This window comes from Camellia sinensis, chromosome 6 (assembly GCF_055761805.1).
Source record: "Camellia sinensis isolate YWXY chromosome 6, ASM5576180v1, whole genome shotgun sequence".
Classification (NCBI taxonomy): domain Eukaryota; kingdom Viridiplantae; phylum Streptophyta; class Magnoliopsida; order Ericales; family Theaceae; genus Camellia; species Camellia sinensis.
In genome coordinates this window covers 146,295,313-146,320,642 of record NC_138966.1, presented here as the reverse complement: position 1 = coordinate 146,320,642, position 25,330 = coordinate 146,295,313, and the positions used below count along the sequence as shown (strand labels likewise).

The 25,330-nt window shown below is 39.2% G+C and overlaps 2 protein-coding genes across 2 annotated transcripts in view; both read left to right on the top strand.

Moving 5' to 3' along the window:
• The window catches only part of LOC114315999 (uncharacterized), a 257,057-nt gene extending 253,161 nt beyond the window's left edge, over positions 1–3,896 (top strand). Inside the window, exons 3-5 of the mRNA XM_082876535.1 lie at positions 640–795; positions 1,214–1,578; positions 3,561–3,896. Coding sequence (XP_082732661.1) covers positions 640–795; positions 1,214–1,578; positions 3,561–3,672 — 633 coding nt within the window. The 3' untranslated portion in view covers positions 3,673–3,896. The remainder of the gene's footprint in view (positions 1–639; positions 796–1,213; positions 1,579–3,560) is intronic.
• A 3,382-nt stretch (positions 3,897–7,278) lies between these two features.
• On the top strand, positions 7,279–10,137 carry LOC145793672 (disease resistance protein RPM1-like). Its single transcript, XM_082876534.1, has one exon. It carries the CDS (start codon positions 7,279–7,281, stop codon positions 10,135–10,137), a length of 2,859 nt encoding a protein of 952 aa, XP_082732660.1.
• Positions 10,138–25,330: the final 15,193 nt, after the last annotated feature.

Here is a 25,330-nt window from a genome sequence, read left to right as displayed (position 1 = left end):
TGGTTTTTTGATGTTGTGAGATTTATCTTTCTCCAATATATTTAATCTACTTTCATCTTATTTGATTAGTTCTTATTATCATTTTTTAAAAATATGTTTAATTACCGTCTTTTATTATATCTTCATATCTTTGTTTATGTTTTTCTATATTTTAACAACGCATTGATATTACATGATTGATGTGTAATTTTAGATTTTTTGGGTAACTTTACATTATGTCTTTGAGATTCATTACACATTTCATCACTTCTCATTTATGAAGATTCTCTCTGGGACTTTGGTTTGCTATATTATACTTATTTTTCATTCTGGAGATATTCTAATTTTTTTTTTTAGATAGAATTTAGTTGCTAATCATGCCGTTACGTGACCATTGGTTCAATGGTTAAGACTTGGCCTAATAACCTTGAGGTTATAAGTTCAAGTCTTGGGGCCATCACTTTGTGCTTTATGCCAAAGGTTAGGTGTGTGCTCAATCTTTTCCCTCCCAAACACACATTAATGTGTACTAATTGGGCGTTGTTTTTTATCATGCCGTTATGTGCTATTTTTTCGAAAACAGAATGTTTTTGAAATGATGCAATAAAGAAATGCTTTATGCTTGACTTGCCTTTTTTTATTTTTTTCCTTCTTCATCAGCTTGCAAAGAAAGGAGAAAAGTTTATAGACCTTCCCTATGTTGTCAAAGGAATGGATGTTTCATTTAGTGGAATACTGAGTTATCTTGAAGCTACTGCTGAGGAAAAGATAAAAAATAATGAATGCACCCCTGTAGATTTGTGCTATTCCGTTCAGGTAATCATTTGAAATACTTCCAATATTTAATAAAAATACATATTTTGTGGAAATAAAAAGTTATGTAGTTGGTAAACCCCAAGGGGTTGGCCTAGTGGCAAGGCCTTGGGCCTTGGGACTGTGCTCCCTCTAAGGTTCAAGGATTGAAACCTCTTAGGTGCTAACAATCCCTTGGGGCTATCGAACTAGGGGAAAACCCTTGAATTGACTGTGGTGCACTTGCGGAAAACTCTTTACCGAGGGCCTATGCACCCTTTGGGATTAGTCAGGCTTTGATCCGGACAGCCCAGTGCCAAAAAAAAAAAGTTATATAGTTGGTGATTTGGTATGGCTGATTCTTGTAAATTGCAAGTGCTAGTTGAATATTTACATGATCTAATTGTGGCTTAATTTCTGCATATAATTTAAATTTTTTTAGGAAAGTGTGCTTCAGATGCTTGTGGAGATTATAGAATGGGCAATGGCACACACTGACAAGAAAGATGTTCTCATTGTTGGTGGTGTGGGCTGCAGTGAGCCCTTGCAAGAGATGATGAGAATCATGTGCTCCGACAGGGGTGGAAGCTTGTTCACAACTGATGACATGTACTGTGTTGACAATGGGGCAATGATTGTGTATACTGGTCTCTTAGCTTATGCTAATGGGATGTCAACGCCGCTGGAGGATTCAACATTCACACAGCGGTTCAGAACTGATGAAGTACTGGCAATCTGGAGAGAGAGAAAAAGGAATCTTCAAATGGTCTCATGGAAAAAAGTGTCTAATTACCTACATGTTTCAAGGTATGTGTTTTCTATTCTTTTCCCATCTTTTTTTGGCAAGATCATGGATTAGTTGCTTCCTAATTTTATAGAAGGTATGAGGCCCTTCAACAAATGATAAAACTGTCAAGCTGTGGACAATCCATGGCCAATTTAATATTTTAAGGCAATTTGGTTTCTCTACCTATCTGCATAGAAGTTCCTGTGTAGTGAAAATCAATTGCGGATTGGAAATATTTAGTTAGTTTTACTTTGTGGAGCCAGCTTTGTATTTATATGCTTTAAACCAGATATGGAGGCTTGAATCCAACTGGGCAAGCTTCTGCCCATTGGAGAGCTTCTATTTCCACACACTACTTTTTCTAAGTGGATACACTATTTTGATTCGGATATTAACTTCTGAACAAAATACATGGTTCAAAACCATGTATTTTTTTTGTCAAGATCATGGATTAGTTGCTTCCTAATTTTATAGAAGGTATGAGGCCCTTCAACAAATGATAAAACTGTCAAGTTGTGGACAATCCATGGCCAATTTAATATTTTAAGGCAATTTGGTTTCTCTACCTATCTGCATGGAAGTTCCTGTGTAGTGAAAATCAATTGCGGATTGGAAATATTTAGTTATTTTTACTTTGTGGAGCCAGCTTTGTATTTATATGCTTTAAACCAGATATGGAGGCTTGAATCCAACTGGGCAAGCTTCTGCCCATTGGAGAGCTTCTATTTCCACACACTACTTTTTCTAAGTGGATACACTATTTTGATTCGGATATTAACTTCTGAACAAAATACATGGTTCAGAACCATGTATTTTTGTTCAGAAATTGATTTCTGAAAGAAAATTGATGTGTGAATTGAAAGAGAGTGCTATGTGGAAATAGAAGCTCCTAAAATCAGCTTCTTGCATTGTTTATCAGATTGTAAGCAGACAATGCCTTGTAGAAGCATGAATTTTGGGAACTAGGCAGGAGCAGGGTTGGGATTTCACGTTCTGAAGTGCTTGGGTTTTCATGTTAGGAGGTTTGGGAGTTAAGCGAGCGTTTCAGGCCATTTATGTAGTTATATACAACATTGTTTTTTTTTCAAAGAAATGTGTTTCTATGTATCAGTATTTAGTACTCATCGAAAGGTTTTTGGAGACCCATCAAAGTGCAAAAGCCAGAAATTAAAATGAGAAAGTAGTTGAATGCTGAGAATTTTTTTGATAAAACTAATTCTAAGAGGAATAAGTTGTTTTTTCATATATAGTAGTAGTTATACAACGTCCATTCTTCCTCAACTTGGAATTATGCAAGTAGGTCCAATTTTAATTTTCTTGTTATTTAGCTGTTTTCTTTCCTTGCTCTATTTTTCTACTATTCTTATCCTGTTTGTTTCCTATTTTAAATTTAAACCATGAACTTATGAGTAATGAGTTGAGAGATCACAACTGCTTGGTTGGGCAAGATGGTCGGGTAAGTCTTTCCCATCTTGTATCTTAGCCCTGAACTGGGTTCTCTAGTGACGACGAGACTAGGTATTGCGTGGAGTCATTTTGTGGATATGGTTTCTTAGTTCTTCAAATCAAGTGGCGACTCTTCATTTCAAACAATCATAGAATGTATTATTACGTGACCTTGTGGGATATCAGTTTAGGCATTTCCCAATGGGTTTCGGAATAAAAGGAAATTCATTGGCACGTGGCTTTGGATATTTTGGTCATATAATGCAAATTAGTTGTTTAGTGGGCTTCTGTAGGCTCAAGAGGTTTGGCGTGTGTGAGCCTTACTAATAATCCTATCCTGTTGACCCTATATACCAAAAAATTTGGCTTGCTGACATTAACAAATGGTCTAGAGTAATTACTAATTTTAATGACAACTGAGTTTGAGAATATGGATGCAAGAATTTGTAATTCTAGTTTTGGTTTTCAATTTGTTTGGTTGTTCATCTTTTATATTTATTTATTGATAATATATTTACATCATTATTTTGGCTAAAAAGATTTATTCTATTCTCAGGGCAAGCAAATATAGGGTGGTTATTGGCAACAAGGAGGGAGTAATTTGCCAGGTAGCAAAGCAATATATCCGAGAGAGATTGATGAAGATCTATTGTGAGCTCTCACTATGAGACAAGTTGTGTTCTATTGGTGAAATTCTAAAATGTGTTTCTAAGAAGTTGAATAGTTTTTCCTTGGAAGACATTAGTGGAGACAACTTACACCATTAGTAACAATTATATATATAATCTCGAGTACTGTTATCTTGCTCGACTAAAACATATCTGTCAAACAGGGGCCAAAGATCAAGTTCTTGACATGAAATTTGCTGATCTGGTGTGACTCGTTGGATTGGCATATTTATCTGAAGATGACCTAGGTGAGTGTAGTTTCTCATCTTCACTCGGAGATTTTATGATTTGTTTCATATAAAACATGAATATGTCAACAATAGTTGAATATACATACGGCCAACAATATGTTTTGACATTAATTGAGTTGCTTATTTTCTCTATTAAAGATATTTATTAATGTATTTGTAAGTTGGGTTGGGATTTATAATTTGATTGTAGTTGCTGTCATAAATTCAATTAAATAGAGCATTGTAACGAATATTACATTGCATTCACTTAATTAAGGCCATCAATTGAGAACAATTGTGATGCTTCTCAAGAACAAAAAAATGACAGCTCACAAACAGAAAATGGTGAATCTCCAAGGCCTTAATTGTTGAATTAATAAATCAAAAGTAACAACTAATTATTCACAATTTTCTGATTTTAAATGGTCTAGGGTAATTACTGATTTTAATGGACAACTGAGTTTAAGAATGCTGGTACAAGAATTTGTTATTCTAGTTTTGGTTTTCAATTGGCTTGGTTGTTTGTCATTTATCTTCATTTATTTATATATATTTTACATCATATTATTTTGGCTAAAAAAGATTTATTATATTCTCAGGGCATGCAAGTATGGGTGGTTATTGGAAGGCAACAAGGAGGGGGTAATTTGCCAAGTAGCAAAGATTGATGAAGATCTGTTGTGAGCTCTCACTACGAGACAAGTTTTGTGTTCAATTGGTGAAATAGTAAATATGTGTGTTTCCTAGGAGTTGAGTAGTTTTTCCTTTTTAGACATTAGTGGAGAAAAAAGAAAGTGTAACATTGATTGGAGAACAATTTACTCCATTAGTACCAATTATATTTGTATATTTATAATCTTGATTACTTTTTATCTTGTTCATTTAAAACTTGTTTGTTAAACAGTGGCCAAAATCAAGTTGTTGAAATGAAATATGCTAATGTACCGTTTCTCATTGGATTGGCATATTTATTTGAAAGTGACTCAAATGAGTGTAGAGTCTTGAATTGGTATGACTTTAAACTAATTATTAGATTGGTAAGAATTTAAATTAAAAGTAATGTTTCGTCTTTGTGTCAATTTACTTATTGATATAGGTTAAGGAAACTCACTGCCAATTGCATATCTGCTCAATGTTGTACCCGAGGCCTGGATCATTCGACAGAGTTAGAACCCTTGCAAACTAGTCCAACCATGGCCAAAGATCAAGTTCTGGACATGAAATATGGATCATTCGACAGAGTTAGAACCCATGCAAACTGGTCCAACCATGGCCAAAGATCAAGTTCTGGACATGAAATATGTTGATTTAGTGGGACTCGCTGGATTGACATGTTTATTTAAAGATGGGCCTTTGATGTTGAATATTCATATTAAATTTAGGACATTGTGAATCTCAAAATGTTTTGTGTTTTAATATTCAATGTTGAATCTTAAGTTATTTTGTTCTCTCTTATAAGTAAATGTCATATTAATTTTTTTTAATTCTTAGTCTACAATTTGATAGTCACTTAAATTTTTAATTGATACAAATTATAATTATCAAATTGACTTAATTAATTTTTATCTAATACATTTCCAAGTTAATGTTAAAAAAAAGTTAATTTGTTTGACACAATCTTATCATTTTTTACATTTATGATTTTTTAGAGTGATTAAAATTATCTTTTAATGAAAAATAAGTTTGCCAAATGAATTCAAAATTTTCTTCAGTAAATACACAACACAATAAACCCAATATGATACACATGACAACAATATTTTCATGATGGGGTCTCCATCTCTCTCACACATGTTGAATAGCTTTTCCTAAATCCACAAGGCAAATCACTCAAGATTCTACTTAAGCATATATCTATATCTATATATCTTCTCTTTTTTCTTTTTTTTTCTTTTTTTGTGATTGGCAAAAGAAATAAATTTTTATTTACAGTAAAATAAAAAAGCCAAAACAGCTTCGATGCTAAAGGGCCTATCCCAAACAAGGTTGGCACAAACCAAAAGCAAATCTCAAGCTGCAAGACAGAATCACAAACAAACAGGTCTAAGTCAACAAACTTAGATAAACCAAACACAACAAAACCAACCCAAAAAACAAAATACAAAAACAGCAGCAACACCTATTCAGAGGCACACCATCAAACCCAAAGAAGCGAACAGAGTGAATGAAGGCAATGCACAGCTGGTCCAATCTGCTTAGCCAAAGCCTTGACGCCTCAGTTTCCTGCACTTCCAGCTTTTTATCCCATCTAAATGGAAAAATAAAATTGTTAACTGAATTTTCCGAAACATCCAATTTCCCCTTCACCCACAGAGCAGTACCAAATTTAACAATATCAACCACTTGGTTCCAATCTGGCATCATGTTATTAAAGACTCAAAATCATTCCGAACCTTCCAAACTGTCCACAACACCGCCATTGGAAGGATAATCCAAATATGCAAAGCTAAATTCTTGAATTTAAACAGAAAATATGAACTTTGAAAGGAGCTGCACCGCATGGCACCACACCACACCACACAGAAGAAACTGTCTCTACCACAATGAACAATTTTTTTTCTTAGGCCTTAATATTTGACCAAGCACTCCTCACTACAATGAAAATCCCAGTTAAGTTTGTCCTCATGAGTCACCACCAAAGTGAAAATCCCTATAATAACTTGAGTGAAACTCCCTAAACAAGAGATGAAAAGTAAAACACTAAACTTCTTAAGGAACAGACAATAGAGACCTACTGTACAGCTCTTTTAATGGTGCATCGCCCATCCATTTGTCCAACCAGAACCTAGTTACTCTGCCATTCCCAACTGAAATGAAACTGAAATTCCTCTTTTCAAACACTTGAAACAGAATGCTAGCTATTAAACTTCTGAATGGAGCTTGAAACAGAAAGCTATTTATATTTATTTATTCTATTAAATAAACATACAGCTGAGTTGGTGTAAACATTATCAAATTTTATATCATTTTTCAATATTGCCCTTTCTATCAAGCGTCACATCCAATCTGGTAAATATATATACATATATTTTTTCATTTATCAAACTGCCGAAAGCTGTTATTAGTTTTCCTCAATCATCATACTATCCAAAAATTTAAACGTAATCCAATATTGCCCTTTCTATCAAGCGTCACATCCAATCTGGTAAATATATATACATATATATTTTCATTTATCAAACTGCCGAAAGCTGTTATTAGTTTTCCTCAATCATCATACTATCCAAAAATTTAAACGTAATCCATTTGCACTCACTGCAGAATTCGCTTGATGTGAACACCCTGTGTGACAGTGTGCCACATTTTTTCATGTCCAAATTGCCCTATGTAACTGCCTAATCGTGATGGTGTGTTCAGTTTAGTGCAGGAAGAAGTAATGGCAGAAAGAGCTGTGATCTCAGTTATTCAACATTTGGGACCATTGTTAGCCGGAGAAGTAGAGTTGTTGAAGGGTGTCCGCAAGGAAATTATCAGGATCAAAGCTGAATTGGAGCGCATACACTCTTTCTTAGAAGATGCAGAAGCAAGAGCAGAAATGGGAGATAAAGGTGTGAAAATATGGGTGAAACAAGTAAGGCAAGTTGCTTATCAGATACAAGACGTTATTGATGAACACATACTCTTGGTCTTGCCCAAACAACCTGGACTATTCAGTTCCTTGCATAAAGTTACTCAAACGATCACTAAGCTAAAGCCACGACATGAGATAGCTTCTCAAATCCAAGACATCAAGACTACAATTCGTGAGATCAAGGAAGGAGCTGATCGATATGGATTCAGTACTAGTACTTCCTCAGAACATAGCAGCACCGGGACTAGCAGCATCACCAATGACAACATGTGGCGTGACCCTCGATTGGCTTCCCTTTTCATAGGGGATGACGAAGTCGTTGGCATTGAATCTCCCAAATATGAACTGATAAGCAGATTGGTTGACCAAAATCAATCACAACGAGCAGTGATCTCGGTGGTTGGCATGGGTGGAATTGGCAAGACCACTCTTGCCAAGAAAGTTTATGACAGCCAAGAAGTGGTTGCACACTTCAATTGCAAAGTGTGGATCACTGTCTCTCAATCATACAAGCCAGAGGAGCTCCTCAAGACAATGATAAAGGGACTGTCAGGAAACGATGTTCTACCTCTACCTGATGAGGGAATTGATTCACTCATTGACAAGTTAAGAGGATATTTATCCGAAAAGAGGTATGTCATTGTGTTTGATGATGTATGGGAAACTAATTTTTGGGGATCTATAAGACATGCTTTACCCAAAAATAGTGAAGGCAGTCGGGTAATCATCACCACACGCAGTGAACAGGTTGCTACATTTTGCAAAGAAACTTCAGTGGATCATGTCCACGAGCTTGAAGCCCTATCCGAAGAGAAGGCTTGGGAACTCTTTTGCAAGAAAGCCTTCCAATTGGACTATGAGGGTCATTGTCCCCCTGAGTTGGAGGAAGTATCACATGCAATTGTTAGAAAGTGTCAAGGTTTGCCACTTGCAATTGCAGCTATAGGTGGTCTCTTGTCCACCAAAAACAAGGGTATATCCGAATGGCAAAAATTCTATGGTAGCATGAACTCTGAGTTGGGAAGGAATCCTGATCTTAAAAGCATTAGCAAAATTTTGTTGTTCAGTTATAACGATCTGCCTCACCACCTCAAATCTTGTTTCTTGTACTTTGGCATAATGCCAGAAGACTACTCTATCAAAGCTGGGAGACTAATTCGGCTATGGATAGCTGAGGGTTTTGTCGAAGAGCAGAACGGAAAAACATTGGAAGAAGTTGCAGAAGAATACTTGACTGAGCTGATCCATAGACGCTTAGTTCTAGTGTCAAAAACAAAATTTGATGGAAGAGTTGGACGGTGTCAGGTACATGATGTAGTGCGTGAGATTATTCTCTCAATGTCCAAGGAGTTTAGTTTGTGTCAAATCTTGGAAAAAGAGAATTCAAGTTTCAATGCCACAACTCGCCAGCTATCTATGCATATGCGTTATTGCAACATGGATAAGGTTATGAAAAGCATTAGTAAATCCCCAATTCGTTCTGTTTTTCTTTTTCAATGGGGAGAGCTGCCAAAGAAGTCCTTATTGGGTACACTAGCTGCAAATTTCAAGCTTTTGAAAGTGCTAGATCTTGAGGATGCTCCTTTGGATCAGCTTGATGAAGAAGTGGGAAATCTATTTCTTTTGAGATACCTAAGTATAAGAAATACAGAAGTGGAGATAATTCCAAAGTCCATAGGTAAGTTACACAACCTACAGACTTTGGATCTGAAACATTCCCCCGCGAGAGAGCTCCCATTTGATATCGGTAGGCTCCATAAGTTGCGACATCTTCTTGCCTATTCTCTTCACATTGAATCTGACGACTGGGTGGATTTAAAAGTAGGAGTGAAGATACAAGGAGGGATTGGGGGTTTAGAGGAGCTGCAAAGTTTGTGGTATATGGAGACAAATGATGGCCTAATTAAAGAGCTTGAGAAATTGAGGCAGCTAAGGAAGTTGGGAATTAGGAAATTGGAAAGAGAACATGGGAGGGCTCTATGTGCAGCCATTGAGAAGATGAAATACCTTCAACTTTTGAGTGTAGGGGCCGCAAGTACTAATGAGATTCTGGATTTACAGCATATATCATCATCATCTCCACCTCAATATCTTCAACGTCTCGAGTTGGATGGACGTTTAGTGAAGTTGCCCGACTGGATCCCCAAACTTCAAAATCTAGTCGGATTATCTCTAATGGGTTCAGGTTTGACCAAGAATGATCCACTAAAAGCTCTTCAAGCCTTGCCTAGTTTAGAACGTCTTGTTCTTTGGGATGCATATGATGGGGAGCAATTGTATTTTGAGGTCGGAAGGTTTCAAAAACTTGAGCAACTAACTCTCGTAGGGTTCAAGGGATTGAATTCGGTGATAATAGAGGAAGGATCATTGCCTCTTCTTGAAGATCTAACGATTGAGCCTAGCCCTCAACTAAAGGAGGTACCGTCTGGCATCCACCACCTCAGAAACCTCAAAACTCTTGAGTTTGTTGGTATGCCAGAAGAATTCATAGATAGAATGGAACCCAAACCCAACCAAGCAAAAGACTACTGGATCATCGAGCATATCCCTAAAGTCAAGCTCGGTTCCCGATACGGAAAACAAGGTCCTATTTATACCGATTTCAGCAGTCTTCAACACTATTTCAATCGGAGGAACGCAAGGGTCAGGTTTGCCCCCAACTGAATTGCCGTGTTTGTTTATTTCAGAGTTAAAAAAGAGTAGATTTAGGATAGAAGTTTTAGGATGCTTTATTTGTCATTTTAATTTTTAATTAATACTCGGGAGCACTGAAAAAGGAATATTAGGAGGAGTACTAATGAGCTAGCTCTCCTTTCATGTTGATGGTTGTTTCTTCTATTATTATTATTATTATTATTATTTTTTTTTTTTTTTTTTTTTTTTTTTTTTTTTTTACATTTTCTCAGCTGTTAGTGGTGTGTGTTTTAGTGGTCTCAATCACTTCGGTTAATTTTTTATGTTTTAATTTTATCATTTTACTTTTTATATTAATAACTTTGATAATTAAAATGATAAAATTAAAATTTAAGGGATTAAAATAACAAACAATACATATTTTAGGGACTAAAAATGTCCCGTTTTAAAATAAATTTTTATACTACTTAGGCTCCGTTTGATTAGAAAGAAATGAATAATAGAAAGTGAAAATGATAAAAAAAAAATAAAGTGAAACAAAAGAAAAGGAAAGGAAAATAAAATAAAATAAATTTTTTATACGAATTTGATTACAATGAAAATTTTATAAGAAAATAAAAATTATTATTATAAATAATTACTTTTATAACAAATTTTAATTTTCTTATATTTTCCTTGTTACTTCCATTATTTTCATGCTAAAATACTCAGAAAAAAAAAAAAAAAAGAAGTTCCATTTAGTTTAGATTTTGAAATGAGTTTCGAGTTTTGAGTTGTGTTTTCAGAGATAAGGGTAGCATCTGGTTAAGTTTCCAAATTATAATTTGGATCAAAAAATTTCACAACTATTTTCAAATTTCAAGTTTGCAAATCATGTTATTTGAGTTGTGTTTTTTTTTTTTTTTTTTGCCGATTCAATTCAATTAAATTCCAGGTTTGTCCCCCAACTCAATTGCAATGTTTATTTACCGTTTCGTCAAAATTTGATGGGGAAAAAAAAATCATCTTCAATACTCTATTTTTTAATTTTTTATCAATTTTTAATTTGATGCAAGAAAAAAAAAATTGTTTCTCCCTTGATTTGATAGATATTTGGAGAGAAATTTTATGCACCACGTTATGTATTTTTGTGATAAATATTATGTATTTCTATAATAAATATTATGTAATTTTTTAGTAGAATTACGTCAATTTGTAATTCAGAAATTAACTTATACATTTTGTGATAATGTTACACTTTTTTTATCCAAACATTTTCTAATAAAAATTTTTGTAACATTACCACAAAAATACATAATATTATCACAAAATATGTAATTTTGTTTCTGAAACACAAATTGTCATAACTATACGAAAAAATTACATAACATTTATTACAAAAATACATCACATATATACTACAAAAATGTGTACCATAGCCTTACCCAACCAAGGAAAAGCCTGAATCAAATACAAAAAAAACAAATTCTATGGAAACGAGCAAAGTGTAAATCACCTATACTTGTAGTACTTATATGGTTCGTTGATATATTGCACCTCCTTACATTTAGTATGCGTTTTGTTTTGTAATTATTAAGTCTTTTGCTGCAAATGTATACAGTTGAACGAAATTCAATTGCAGAGACATCCAAAATTCAAGTATTCCAAGTTCCTAATCACCTCATGATTAAGCAAATATCCCTTTTATTACAGTTCATTTTTATTTTCTTTTGGATTGCAAAAAAATAAAAATTGACATCTCTGCCAACATGAACATGTTTATTATGGTTTTTTTATATTTTATTTTATTGTTGTTTGCTAAGATAGTGTATTGAATTTATGTTATTAAGACTTATTTCATGATAACCACAACTATGTAACTTTAATTGAGAAAAACATATGATCATTGTAGGACAATCTTCACTGTATTTAAATAGATTAAATTCTGTTGTGTACAAAACAACAACAAGAATAAAAGAAATAGATAAAAGGAGAGAATTTGTTTGATTACAAAAATCAAACTCGAAATAATAATAAATAAATAAAACCCCAGATTTTATTTCGTTACAAAAACAAAAATAAAATCTGATTAAATAAACAAATAAAAAAACAGAATAAAATTAAACAACTTACTTGGTTAATTTATTTGAATAACTTTTCTGATCAAGTCCAGTGTTTAACACTGTGTCCTTAAGATAGATTCGTCCTCTCCACGGTGCTTTCAGAATTTGGACGTCTATCTCCCAGGATGAAATGATCTTACCACAAACAATAGCAGCACTACTAATTGTTTGCCTTACGAACACACTAAGTGTTTACACTCTTTCTTTCGAAAATAAAATGCAGCAAGATGAAGAATATAATTAGCAGAAGTGAAAATCGAAATTTCTGAATTGAAAACATCAAATGAGGGTGGTCCTATTTATAGATGTGAAGGTGGCTCTTGGTTTTGAATTGAACAGGTATGTGGCTCTTGGTTTTGAATTGAACAGGTATGATACCTGTTGGTTTTGAATTCAAACAGATAGCAAAACGGGAAGGGCTCTGTTTGGATGAGCAATAAATCCAAATCAGTTTAATTCTGTTTGAAAACGGGAAGGGCTCTGTTTGGATGAGCAATAAATCCAAATCTGTTTAATTCTGTTTGAAAACGGGAAGGGCCCTGTTTGGATGAACAAAAAATCGAAACCAATTTAATTTGAATTCTGGATTTTATTTTAATAAAAAATAAAATTAAATTCAAATGTTTTTGGCCCAAAAAGATTAGAAGCCCAACCCAACCACGCACCCGCGCCCAGTCCAGCCCAGCCCAGCCCGACCGGACGGACGGCGGCGGCGGCGCGCGCGCGTGTGGTGATTTTTGGGTCCAATGGGTCTAGCCCATTTTGCCCATAACCTCTCCCTCTAAAACACTTGGGTACCCCTTGGGGCACACCCCAAGTATCTCACCCTAAGCCTTATAAACCCTTTCAAAACTTCCCACCAAATCAATGTGGGACAAGCCAATTTACAACCTTAAGGAATTTCCACCAAAACTCCATTTCCATGGAGCACACTTTGGCTTCAATTTCTCATTCACTCGGTAATGGTTTTGAGCAACCAAATATACCACGTGAATCACAACACGGCATAGAACGCGTTACCACTTTGACCCGAGTAAATCGACACTCGGGGCCCACCTAAAAAATAGACCGAACTTAGGAAAAAATTCTGGTTTTATCCAGAATTTTATAACCATTTCCAACAATCCCCCACATGAATGGAATTTGATGACAACGGAAATGCAACAATATGCAGACTTAACGAAAGAGTATAAGTCGAAAATATCTTGCATCAGGATAGGTAGTTTTCGGCCTTGAACCTTCCCTAGTGATAACCTATCGAACTTACTGGCTAACCAATGGACGCGATGCCTTGAATTGTTCAGCCGTTTGTGTAAGCCAAGACAATAGATTTCACACAAAATATCTTCTAACACATCGTGGTTCTCACTGTTGTGTTCATTTTGGCCTTGAACGCACCTGGTTTTCATAAGTGTTTCTAGAGAATTTAGCCTCTTCATTCTCATAGAACCGGCCCCAGTTCAACACTCATATAGGTGATTCTTATTGTGAGTATCTTCTTATACTCATCTTGATTTTATGTCTTAATCAAGATATAAGTAATCATTAAAAGTTAAGCTTATCCTTATACCCCTGCAGACAACATATGTTGCAGATATCACTCTCACCATAGGAATGGGTAGGAATTTTAATCCCTTGGTGATTTCTGGCGAGCCATACATAACTTAGTTGTCCCTTTGAACTTAGTTCTTGGGATCTCCAGTCATATAAGTAGGGTTACCATTATGATGACTCTTATGTAATAGGCTTTAATCCCATCCCCTTCGATGAACTATACACTAGCTCTTTTGTCAAACCTTTTGTTAACGGATCCGCAATATTCTCTTTAGATTTTATATAATCTATTGAGATTATTCCATTTGACAACAATTGCCTTACGGTATTATGTCGACGACGAATATGTCGTGACTTACCGTTATACATGTGATTCTGTGCCCTGCCTATTGCAGATTGACTATCACAATGAATGCAAATAGCTGGCACAGGTTTTGGCCACATTGGAATGTCTTCTAAGAAGTGACGAAGCCATTCTGCTTCTTCACCTGCTTTGTCTAAAGCAATGAACTCGGATTCCATTGTGGATCGTGCGATGCAAGTTTGTTTCGTGGACTTCCAAGAAACAGCAGCGCCTCCTAGAGTAAAGACATATCCACTAGTGGATTTTGAATCTTTAGTATCCGATATCCAATTGGCATCACAATAACCTTCGAGTACTGCTGGATATCGAGTAAAGTTCAAACCATGATCACGAGTAAATCTTAGATATCTAAGAACTCGAATGATCGCTTTCCAATGGTTTTCTCCAGGGTTACTAGTGTACCTACTCAATTTACTGATAGCATAAGCTATATCAGGACGAGTACAATTCATTAGGTACATTAGGCTTCCAATGATTTGGGAGTATTTTAACTGAGACACTGCATCTCCTTTATTTTTTGATAAATAAAGACTGATGTCTACAGGTGTTCTAGCTAAATTCAAATCATCCTTGATAAATTTATCAAGAATTTTCTCAATATAATGAGATTGAGATAATGCATATCCGTCAGATATTTTAGTAATTTTCATTCCTAATATAACATCTGCGACCCCCATATCTTTCATATCAAATCTTTTGTTAAGCATTTGCTTAGTTGATTTGATCATGTTTTAACTGCTTCCGATGATAAGCATGTCATCCACATAAAGACAAACTATGATATATCCTTGGTCAGTGTTTTTAACATAGACGCATTTGTCACATTCGTTTATCTTAAACCCATTAGTAAGCATTGCATGATCAAATTTTTCATGCCATTGCTTAGGTGCTTGTTTTAATCCATAAAGGGATTTTACAAGTCGACAAACTTTCTTTTTTTGCCCTGATACTACAAACCCTTCGGGTTGTTCCATATAGATCTCTTCATTTAGATCACCGTTTAAGAAAGCTGTCTTAACATCCATTTGATGTATTTCTAAATTAAACAACGCTGCTATAGAAATAAGCATGCGAATAGATGTTATTCTTGTCACAGGGGAATATGTGTCAAAATAGTCCAGACCTTCCTTTTGTCTGTAACCTTTAACAACAAGTCTTGCTTTATACTTGTCAATTGAACCATCTGCTTTCATTTTTCTCTTGAATATCCATTTATATCCAAGAGGTTTAGAACCTGGTGGAAGATCCACCAATTCCCAAGTATGATTTTGCATAATGGATTCAATTTCATTATTAACAGCCTCTTTCCACAAAGGTGCTTTAGGACTTGTCATTGCTGCCTTAAAGTTTTGAGGTTCATTTTCTAACAAGTATGTAAGAAAATCTGGACCAAAGGATTTTGATGTTCTCGCTCTTTTACTTCGTCTTGGTTCATCATTAGTTAAATCCTGTTGGTCGAGACTATTACTAGTCTCTTGTGTTTGATTGTCATTAGTCTCTTGACTTCGTGTACAATCATAAATTCTTTTCTGTGAACTTAATTCCTGTCCTTTCTTGTAAGGAAAGACATGTTCAAAAAACACAGCATTCCTTGACTCTATAATAGTGTTCACATTTATATCAGGTATTTCTGATTTATAAGTCAGAAACCGATAAGCACTACTATTATGAGTGTACGGGGAAGAAATAATTCTCCTCGTATAATCCTGTTGACCAAATCCACGCTCCTCCGTACGACGTCGCTTTGTCACCTGAAAACACAAACGTGAGCTAGCCGGCGGGTGTGTGCCGGAAACCTCTCCGATGCCTAAGTCAAAAAATTTGACAAATAGACAAAGCTCTAGGTACTCAGAAAGATTGTGTTCAATTACCTCCTCCAAGGTGATGTTTGTGAGCTTTTATAAGTTTCATATGGCACAATCCTAGTAGGACTTGTATTTCTCCATGCAGAGTCCTTCTAGGATTCATTCTCCTAAGGATAATGCTTATCCTTTTACACCCTCCCCCACTGCTTAAACCAAGTGGGATGGTTTTCTTTATGGCCGAACTTCCATTTAACCGAAGTAAAATTGGCTTTTCCGAGCCACAGAGGGCCGAACCATCCTTAGCTCGGCCTTCTGCTCCAACTCTTTACTTCGGCTGCCCTGTTCAACCTTGATGTGCTTACTTCAAACTTCCAAGTAACAAGTTCTGACCGACCTAACCATTGTAAGTCACGACCGGACTAACTCCGAAACCGGCCTTCTCAGCATTTACCGTGACCGGACTAACTCTGAGACCGGCCTAACTGTGAGTTACCTCCAGACCGGATTAGCTTTATTCTTCCTTAGGCCGAAGTAACTATTTCTTCTTTGAGCCGGAGTAATCTCACCTCCTTGGGCCGAAGTAACCTTGCCCACTAGGCCGAAGTAACACTACGGTTTCTCATCGATTCCTTCACACTTTGGGCCGCAAGGCCCAACTCACAGCTCGGCCCAATTCTTTCCCAAAAGTCACCCTCTCAATTGCCCCTTAATTCCATCTGCATAGCATGATTGGGATTACCTGTCCAACAGCCAAGCTGGCGTCGTTTGAGGCTTTTCCGGCCGAACTAAAAACTCTTGAACTTTCAAGCCGAGCTAATTTTACTCCGGGCCCCGTTTTGTCCGGTCAAAAACGTCTTTTCAATCATAGCGTCTGTAACGCTTCCCATTCCAGTGACACGTGGCAGGTTCTGATAAGCCGTGGCCAACTGTTACGCCATCCTGCAGAAATTTCGTACAATTCCCGCCTCTTTTTGCCGCCTTTTTTCTCTCTCCCTTTTCACAAAACAGCCTCTCTTTTTCTTGAATCACTTCACCTTCTATTCTTCACTTTCTCTTCTCCCCTGCTTCCTGAGTCTTTGAGTTTGCTGTGTTCGTGCCCTCATTGCTGCCACCGTTTCCGACTCCAGTCTCCTTTCTCTTTTTTCTGGTAAGTAAATCCATTCTCTTCTTCTGTTTTCGCTTATGTTGCTTTCCATGCTTTTGCAAAACATTTCTTCCATTTTTGCTATGCTTCTGTATTTTTACGAAAAAACCAGTAGAACTCCATGTATGTATGAACTATTCTGTAGAAAAATAGTCTTAGATCCAAAATCACCTAGCAACCGGACTAGGATACTGTTTATGCCATGTATGTAGATAGATTCAGAAAATAACCGAACTAGAACTTGTAGGAATGTCAGTAGCTTCTTCCGACCCACTCTAGCCAAAATAGGATCCCCAACAAGCTTGCACTTACTGAATTAGGTACTTCGGTCTATAACCGAGCTAAGATTTTGGGGCCAATCCGGCTTTCTTAGTTCTTAAACCGAACTCAGAAAGCCGCCCTAGGGGCTCAACCGAAGTAATTCTCCTCATGTCGTAACCGTTTTAGGCCTTGGGACTAGACCAGCTCTCTTAGTTTTTTAGACCGAACTCAGAAAGCTGCCCCTAGACGTTAAATCGGTCTAAAGTGCTCAAAACCGAGCTAACAAACATTCTGAAGAGCCGAGGTAGAACCAGCCCACTAAGCCGAAGTAGGATTTGTATATCTTGCTTATAATTTGTAGCGCGGTCCAATCGATCTGTGCTTAACCCCTTTGTTTTCTGCATTGCAGACTTAGGCTGCCCAGGCACTCCTGTGTGTGCTCAACCGAGCTACTGAGCCAAATTTTTGTACCGAAATAATTTATTCGTAATTTACACAACAAATGGGTAAGTATAGATATTTAGTCGAAACCCCTGGTGGCATGGCCGAATTTAGGCAAGACTACCAGATCCCTGATGATGTCCAACTGGAGTTGGCCAAGAAAGATGCTACTCCCTGGGACAATGAAGGCTTCGTCCCTTTTACCCTTCAATCAATAATAGAAACCGGATTACGGTTTCCTGTCCAACCGCTAATCTGCGAATTTCTTAGACAGACTAGGTTATGTCCTACCCAACTGTCCACCAATACATACCGTATTATAATGGGAATAGCCGCATTAAATAACCAAACCGGACTAAATCTTGGTCTAGCCGAAATATTCCATCAGTATTCCATCGGTTCAAAGAATGCTGGGTGGGTCTACTACCTCAGAATTCGCCGCCGCCGAGAGAAGATAATTAAGCACACTCCGGACAAAGATCTTAACGATGATGATTTCCTTTGGGTCTCTGGGAATTTTGAGGATTTTCAAGCTCAAATTCCTGGCCGACCTATAAACTGGAAAATGGGAGAGCCTGGTAATTTTACTTCGGTCTTCTGCTTTGTGCGCTATCTCGGTTGTTAAGTCTCTTAGCCGAACTAACACTTGTCCTTTTTTGCAGATTTCGCCCATCTCCATTCCTTGTATAGCTATCCCAACCTCGGAGTCTTGCGAGCTGCATTTCGGGTTAAAGAAAGAGACTGGGCCCAGCTTCTAAATTTCGAACCGACCTACCGTTACAGCGGTCGACGGAAAGCAAAGGTAACCGATTTTCTTCTCGAGGAAGACCCAGAACCGGACCCAACTTTGCCCGAGATAAGACTTGTCCCACTAACCGCTGAGGAAGAAATGGCAAAGAAGAGCAGAGTCAGGGCCCTTCTAACTTCAACAACTAGAGCCGAAGTAACACCAACTACGGAGGTGCAGCCCGCCGTCGTGGCCCTTCCTTCACAACGGCCTTCTTCATCTCGCCCTTCAAAACGCGCCCGATCTACGTCAGCCGAACAACAACTTGTTGATGAAGTCGAATCCGTCCCCCAAAGTCCTCATCCTGCCTCCCAACCAGAGCAAACTGACCGAGCTCGATCTCCGAAGTGGGCTCCGCCTTTGATCTTTAATGACCGAAACATCAAAGCCACTGACTCGGTCGTGGCTGAAAAAGACCACCAACTGGCCTTTAATCTGGCCAAAAGTGTGTGCCTCCCTAAGGACATGGAGCACCACTTGAAGCAACTGAATACCGAAGTGAAATCAATTCGGTCTGCTTCCAAGTCCATGATCTTGGTAAGTAGCTCGGTCTGTCTTTTCCTGAAAAAATCTTTTTTTTTTTTTTTTTTACTTCGGCTGAGATGAGATTTTTGTTTTGCCAGGCCTTGCAAAAGAACAATGTCACTTATAGGAAAGTCCAAGAACTCCGCAAAACCACAAGGCAGGCGATGGCGGAAGCCGAAGCAAAGTCGGCCGAACTACTACAAGCCGAAAAGAGAGTGGCCGAGCTAGAGGCGGAGAACGGCCGTCTTGCCGGTCTAGTTAATTCGGCGGAAGCGGAGAAGCAGAAAGCTGCCATTATTATGAAGGACAAGTATTTGCGGGAGTTGTTGAAGCTTGAGAAGAGAAAGGACACCGAAATAAGCGAGCTAAAAGAGAACATGGAGGCGGTCGACAAGGGGGGTACAAGCGAGGTTTCAAGGAGGCAGAGGTGGCCTACGTCAAGCAATGCGATGCCGCAAAAGAGCTTTTCTTCAAGTGCGGCTGGAGGGCGGCTGTGGAGAAGCTCGGTCATGATCAACAGACCGAGGTCTTCAACCCTCCAGAGTACTTTATACCGAAGTCCCTTGCGGGGTATGCGGATGCCATGCAGCAGCAATTCCTTGAAGGTTCAGATACTGACGAAGATTCTGCTTCTGATGATACTCCGGTTGAAAACGTGGATCAGATAGATCGGCCGGAGTCCAGAGTTGAAGATCTGGCTATTGAACAGCCAAATGAAACTGTGGCTCCGGTCGATGCCACTATTGTGACTGAAGGAGTCCTGCCACCAGAGACCGGTCTTCCAGTTGTCACTGATGCTGCCTTTGATGCCGAGATTGAAGATCTTTTCGCTTGACTTTGTATTCTTTTTTGTAACCGAACTAAGCCCCCTTGTAATGACTTCTCTTGCAATGAAAATTTTACTTCTCTTATTCCGGTTATTGTGTGTATGCTTGCATTTTTACTGTCTTCTATTACTCCGAGTGTTGTTTCGGTTTGTGGTTGGTTAAACTTATACTTACCAGCCAACCACTCCTTATCCGACATAATTATCTCGGCTGAGGAGTACTAGGTGTTGTTTAATCCAACCAACCACTCTTCAGCCTTACACTTACTTCGGCTGAAGAGTAACAAGAGTTGGTTTATTCCAGCCAACCACTCTTCAGCCTTACACTTACTTCGGCTGAAGAGTAGCAAGTGTTGGTTTATTCCAGCCAACCACTCTTCAGCCATACACTTACTTCGGCTGAAGAGTAACAAGTGTTGGTTTAATCCAGCCAACCACTCTTCAGCCATACACTTACTTCGGCTGAAGAGTAACAAGTGTTGGTTTAATCCAGCCAACCACTCTTCAGCCTTACACTTACTTCGGCTGAAGAGTAACAAGAGTTGGTTTATTCCAGCCAACCACTCTTCAGCCTTACACTTACTTCGGCTGAAGAGTAGCAAGTGTTGGTTTATTCCAGCCAACCACTCTTCAGCCTTACACTTACTTCGGCTGAAGAGTAGCAAGTGTTGGTTTATTCCAGCCAACCACTCTTCAGCCATACACTTACTTCGGCTGAAGAGTAACAAGTGTTGGTTTAATCCAGCCAACCACTCTTCAGCCATACACTTACTTCGGCTGAAGAGTAACAAGTGTTGGTTTAATCCAGCCAACCACTCTTCAGCCATACACTTACTTCGGCTGAAGAGTAACAAGTGTTGGTTTAATCCAGCCAACCATTGAAGTTAGTTTTTCCAGCTAACTTATAGTATTTGGTTATTCCGACCAAATGTCCTGCAGCCTGGATCCTTATCCTGGGCTTAGGAAGGATGTTGGTTTAATCCAGCCAACCTCTGAGTTAGTTTTTCCAGCTAACTTGGAATAGAATGCTTGCAATAAACTTAGTCTCTAAAGCTAACTTTTACAAAGAATAATTTGTGCTAAAAAGAATTGCTCATTTTATTGAAGGAAGAAAAAATTACATATGTTTGAAAAAGAAAAGCTAAAAGTAAAATAGCTTGAGATTGGCCGTATTCCATGGCCTAGGGATTGCCTTGCCATCCTTGTCTTCTAGGTGGTATGCCCCTTTGCCTGCTAATCCAACCACCTTATAAGGACCTTCCCAATTTGGGCCTAACTTGCCGTCGCCTGGGATTAAGGTGTTTCCCATTACTTTGCGTAGTACCCAATCCCCAATCTTGAATTGTCTTGGATGAACTTTTTTGCTGTATTTTCTGATTAACTCTCGTTGGTATGAGGCGATGTGGACTAGCGCTCTTTCTCTTCTTTCTTCTGCAAGGTTGAGTTCAAAGGTTATGGCTTCTCCATTTAAGTCTGGATCAAAATTTTCGCTTCGAATTGTGGGGAGGCCAACTTCTAGTGGGATTACTGCCTCCATTCCGTAGGCTAAGGAAAATGGTGTTTCTCCAGTTGATCGCCGAGGTGTGGTGCGGTAAGCCCATAAAACATGAGGAAGTTCGTCCGCCCATTTGCCTTTTGCTTTCTCTAGCCTTTTCTTTAGTCCATCCAAGACGACTTTATTTGATGCTTCAGCTTGTCCATTTGCTTGAGGATATGCCGGAGTAGAATTGTAGAACTCTATCTTGTACTCTTCACAAAAGCTTCTAAAGATCCTGCCGTCGAACTGAGTTCCATTGTCTGAGATCAGTGCTTTTGGTATGCCAAACCGAGTGATAATATTCTGCCAAACAAACTTCTTCACATCCTTCTCTTTGATTGACGCCAATGCTTCTGCTTCCACCCACTTTGTGAAGTAGTCTGTTGCTGCGAGAAAGAATTTTCTGCCACCGGGCGCTGTTGGAAGTGGTCCTACTATGTCCAAGCCCCACATTGCGAAAGGCCATGGGCTAGTTAAGGGTAGGAGTTCTCTTGCTGGTTGATGTATTTGGTGCGCGAATTTCTGGCATTTTTCACACTTCTTCACATATTTTTCTGAGTCTGCTTGCATATATGGCCACCAATATCCTTGCGAAATAGCCCTGTAGGCGAGCGACCTTCCCCCTTGATGACTTCCACATACCCCTTCATGTATTTCGAACAGGAAGGCTTCTACGTTGCTGGGATGAATGCACTTGAGGTAAGGCCCAGAGAATGACTTCTTGTATAATGCCAAAGATGGAGATAGCCAAAATCGCTGCGACTTTGCCCTTATTTTGTTGGCTTCTTTTTTCTCTGCTGGTAGGATGCCGTCTTTTAGGAACAGGATGATGGGATCCATCCATGAAGGGCCTAATTCAGTGCAATATATTTCTTCTGCTTCGGGGTCTTCTATACTTGGTCTTGGTAAGAAGTTGATGAGTAATGGATGAGGGATCGATGTATCTGCCATTAAGGCCAGGCCTGCTAGCTCGTCCGCTCGGCTGTTTTCCTCCCTGCCAATTTGTTCTATCCTTACCACATCAAACTTCTTGATCTCTGTTCTGACTAACTCTTGGTACTTGGCCATTCTGTCGTCCTTTGCTTCGTATTCGCCCGAAATTTGGTTTACCACCAGCAGAGAGTCACTGTATACCATTAGTTCGGCTGCTTTCATGAAGTGTGCTGACTTGAGTCCTGCGATAAGCGCCTCATACTCCGCTTCATTGTTGGATGCTGGGAAGCCAAGGTTGATTGCTTGTTCTATGACCAGACCGTCTGGAGAGATGAGGACTATGCCAAGCCCTGCGCCATGTCGGTTGGATGCTCCATCCACAAAGAGCTTCCACATCTCTCCAACGAATAATTTCCAGCAAGTGGAAGGATCAGATGATGTCGTGAGGTCAAGAATGGTGTTGTCTTCAAGGTCCATGTCGGCTATCTGTCCTGCGTCCTCTGTTTGAACTGTTGGTGAATCTTTGTTTGTCTCTTCCTTGCTATCCTTAGCATGGTCTGCCTTGGTGCTTGATTGACTACCTTCTACTAGGGGTTGCGCTTTTCCGGCGTCAACTTCCGTCCCTAGTTCGGTTGATGGACTTCCTTCCACTAGGGGTTGTGCTTTTCCGGCATCAACTTCTGTCCCTAGTTCGGTTGTGTTAGTCAGGTCGACTGGGCAGATATGATGACTTCCAGGGGTGAATTCTGCGACGAAGTCTGCCAAGAATTGGGCTTTTATTGCGGTTTTAGGTTGGAATTTGACGTCGAATTGTCCCAATTCTACTGCCCACTTCAAAATTCGTCCACTAAAGTTCGCCCTTTCAAACAGAGCTTTTAGTGGAAAGGCTGTGAGGACGACTATGGTGTGGGCGTGAAAGTAATGCGCCAACTTTCTGGATGCCATCATTAATGCTAATGCTAGTTTCTCTAAGGGCAAGTACCTTGTTTCGGCTCCTAACAATGTCTTGCTGACATAAAAGATGGGCAAGTGTTGTATTCCTTCTGCACGAACCAACACTGCGCTAACTGCGTGCTGAGAGACTGCCAGGTACAAAAAGAGTTCTTCACCAGGTACTGGTGTAACAAGTAGTGGTGGGGAAGACATGTACTCCTTCAAGCTTTTCAGAGCTCGGTCGCATTCTTCATCCCACTCAAACTTAGTTTTTAAGGCTTGGAAGAATGGTCGTAGCCTGTCTGACGACCTGCTTATGAACCGGTTGAGTGCAGCCGCCATACCAGTGAGATGCTGCACTTCTTTGACTGAGTTTGGTCTCTCCAACTCCTGGATTGCTTTGATCTGGGAGGGGTCTGCTTCTATACCTCGGTTGGTCACCAAGAAGCCCAAGAATTTGCCCGATCCAACTCCGAATGCGCATTTGGATGCGTTGAGGCGCAGCTTGTGTTTCTTCAGGATCTGGAACATCTCGCCTAGATCTTTCAGGTGGTCATTCTCATCCTTACTTTTGACCACCATGTCGTCGATGTAAGCCTCCATTGTTCTGCCTAACAATGGTTCAAACATTTTGGTGACCATCCTTTGGAATGTCGCCCCTGCGTTCTTTAGGCCAAAGGGCATGACCTTGTAGCAATATAACCCCCTTGGTGTTGTGAAGGATGTGACCTCCTGGTCTGGTTCATGCATGGCGATCTGGTGGTAGCCTCTGTATGCATCCAAAAAGCTAAGTCGGTTATGCCCCGCCGTCAAGTCCACCAGTTGATCTATCCTTGGTAGAGGGAAGCTATCTTTCGGGCACGCTTTGTTGACTGTTTTGTAGTCGACGCAGACACGCCATTTACTATTCTTTTTTGGCACTACCACTGTGTTGGAGATCCATCTTGGGTAGTGTACCTCTCTTATTGCTCCTGCCTCCAGCAGGTTGCCTACCTCTTCTGCCACTATTTCGGCATGGTGGAGTGCCGATCTGCGTGTGCGTTGAATGACTGGTCTGGCGGATGGGTGGACATTGAGTTGGTGACTGATAAAGTTTGGATCAATACCTGGCATATCGTATGGCGTCCAGGCAAACACTTCGATATTAGAGGTCAAGAATTCCAAGACCTCTAACCTCTCAGCGCTGGATAACGATGAGCCAAGCAAGAAGAACTTATCCGGGTTCTTCTCACCTATCTTCACCTCCACCAAGTCCTCTACCGCTTTCTGATCTGCTGCCTTTCCGACGTCTGCGAAGTGTTCATTACTTTCTGGTTCTTCTACCGAATGAACATATCCTTTGGCAGCTCGGCTTCCGTTTGCTGTGGCGAAGCATTGTTTTGACATGATCTGATCGCCATAGACTTCTTCAATTATTCCGGTGTCGTTGGGAAATCTCATCACTTGGTGGTAAGATGACGCTACCGATCGCATGGCGTGCAGCCATGTTCTGCCCAGGATGATGTTGTAAGTGGAGGGGACCTTCAATACCCAAAACTCCACTTGTTTTGTTACACTCCCTGCTCTGACTGGAAGGATTATTTTGCCGACAGGCCATTCTGGCATGGAGTTGAATCCAATCAGGGGAGAAACTGCGGGCGCTAAGTCTTTGTCTTGCAGTTTTAGTTGCTTGAATGTGTCGTAATACATGATCTCACATGAACTACCCTGGTCAATCAGAATCCGCTTGACGTCAAAATCCTTGACTCGGAGAGTGACGACCAGGGCATCATTATGGGGGCAGTAAATTCGATCCAAGTCCTTATCCGAAAAGGACATGACATTTGTGGCCTCTGTCTTTCCTTTCTTGTTGGCTGGTTGGGCGCTTCGTACTTCTTTGAAGTGCTCAGCCTTTTTGATCGAACCTCTCAGCTCGCATACATGCTCGGGTTCTACAACTCCATGTATTACATTGATGATACCTTGTGGAGGGGCGTCAATTGGCATTCTGTTGGGATGGTCATTACGATCT

Coding starts and splice junctions, on each gene's coding strand:
- LOC145793672 (XM_082876534.1), top strand. CDS start 7,279: ATGGCAGAAAGAGCTGTGATCTCAGTTATTCAACATTTGGGACCATTG.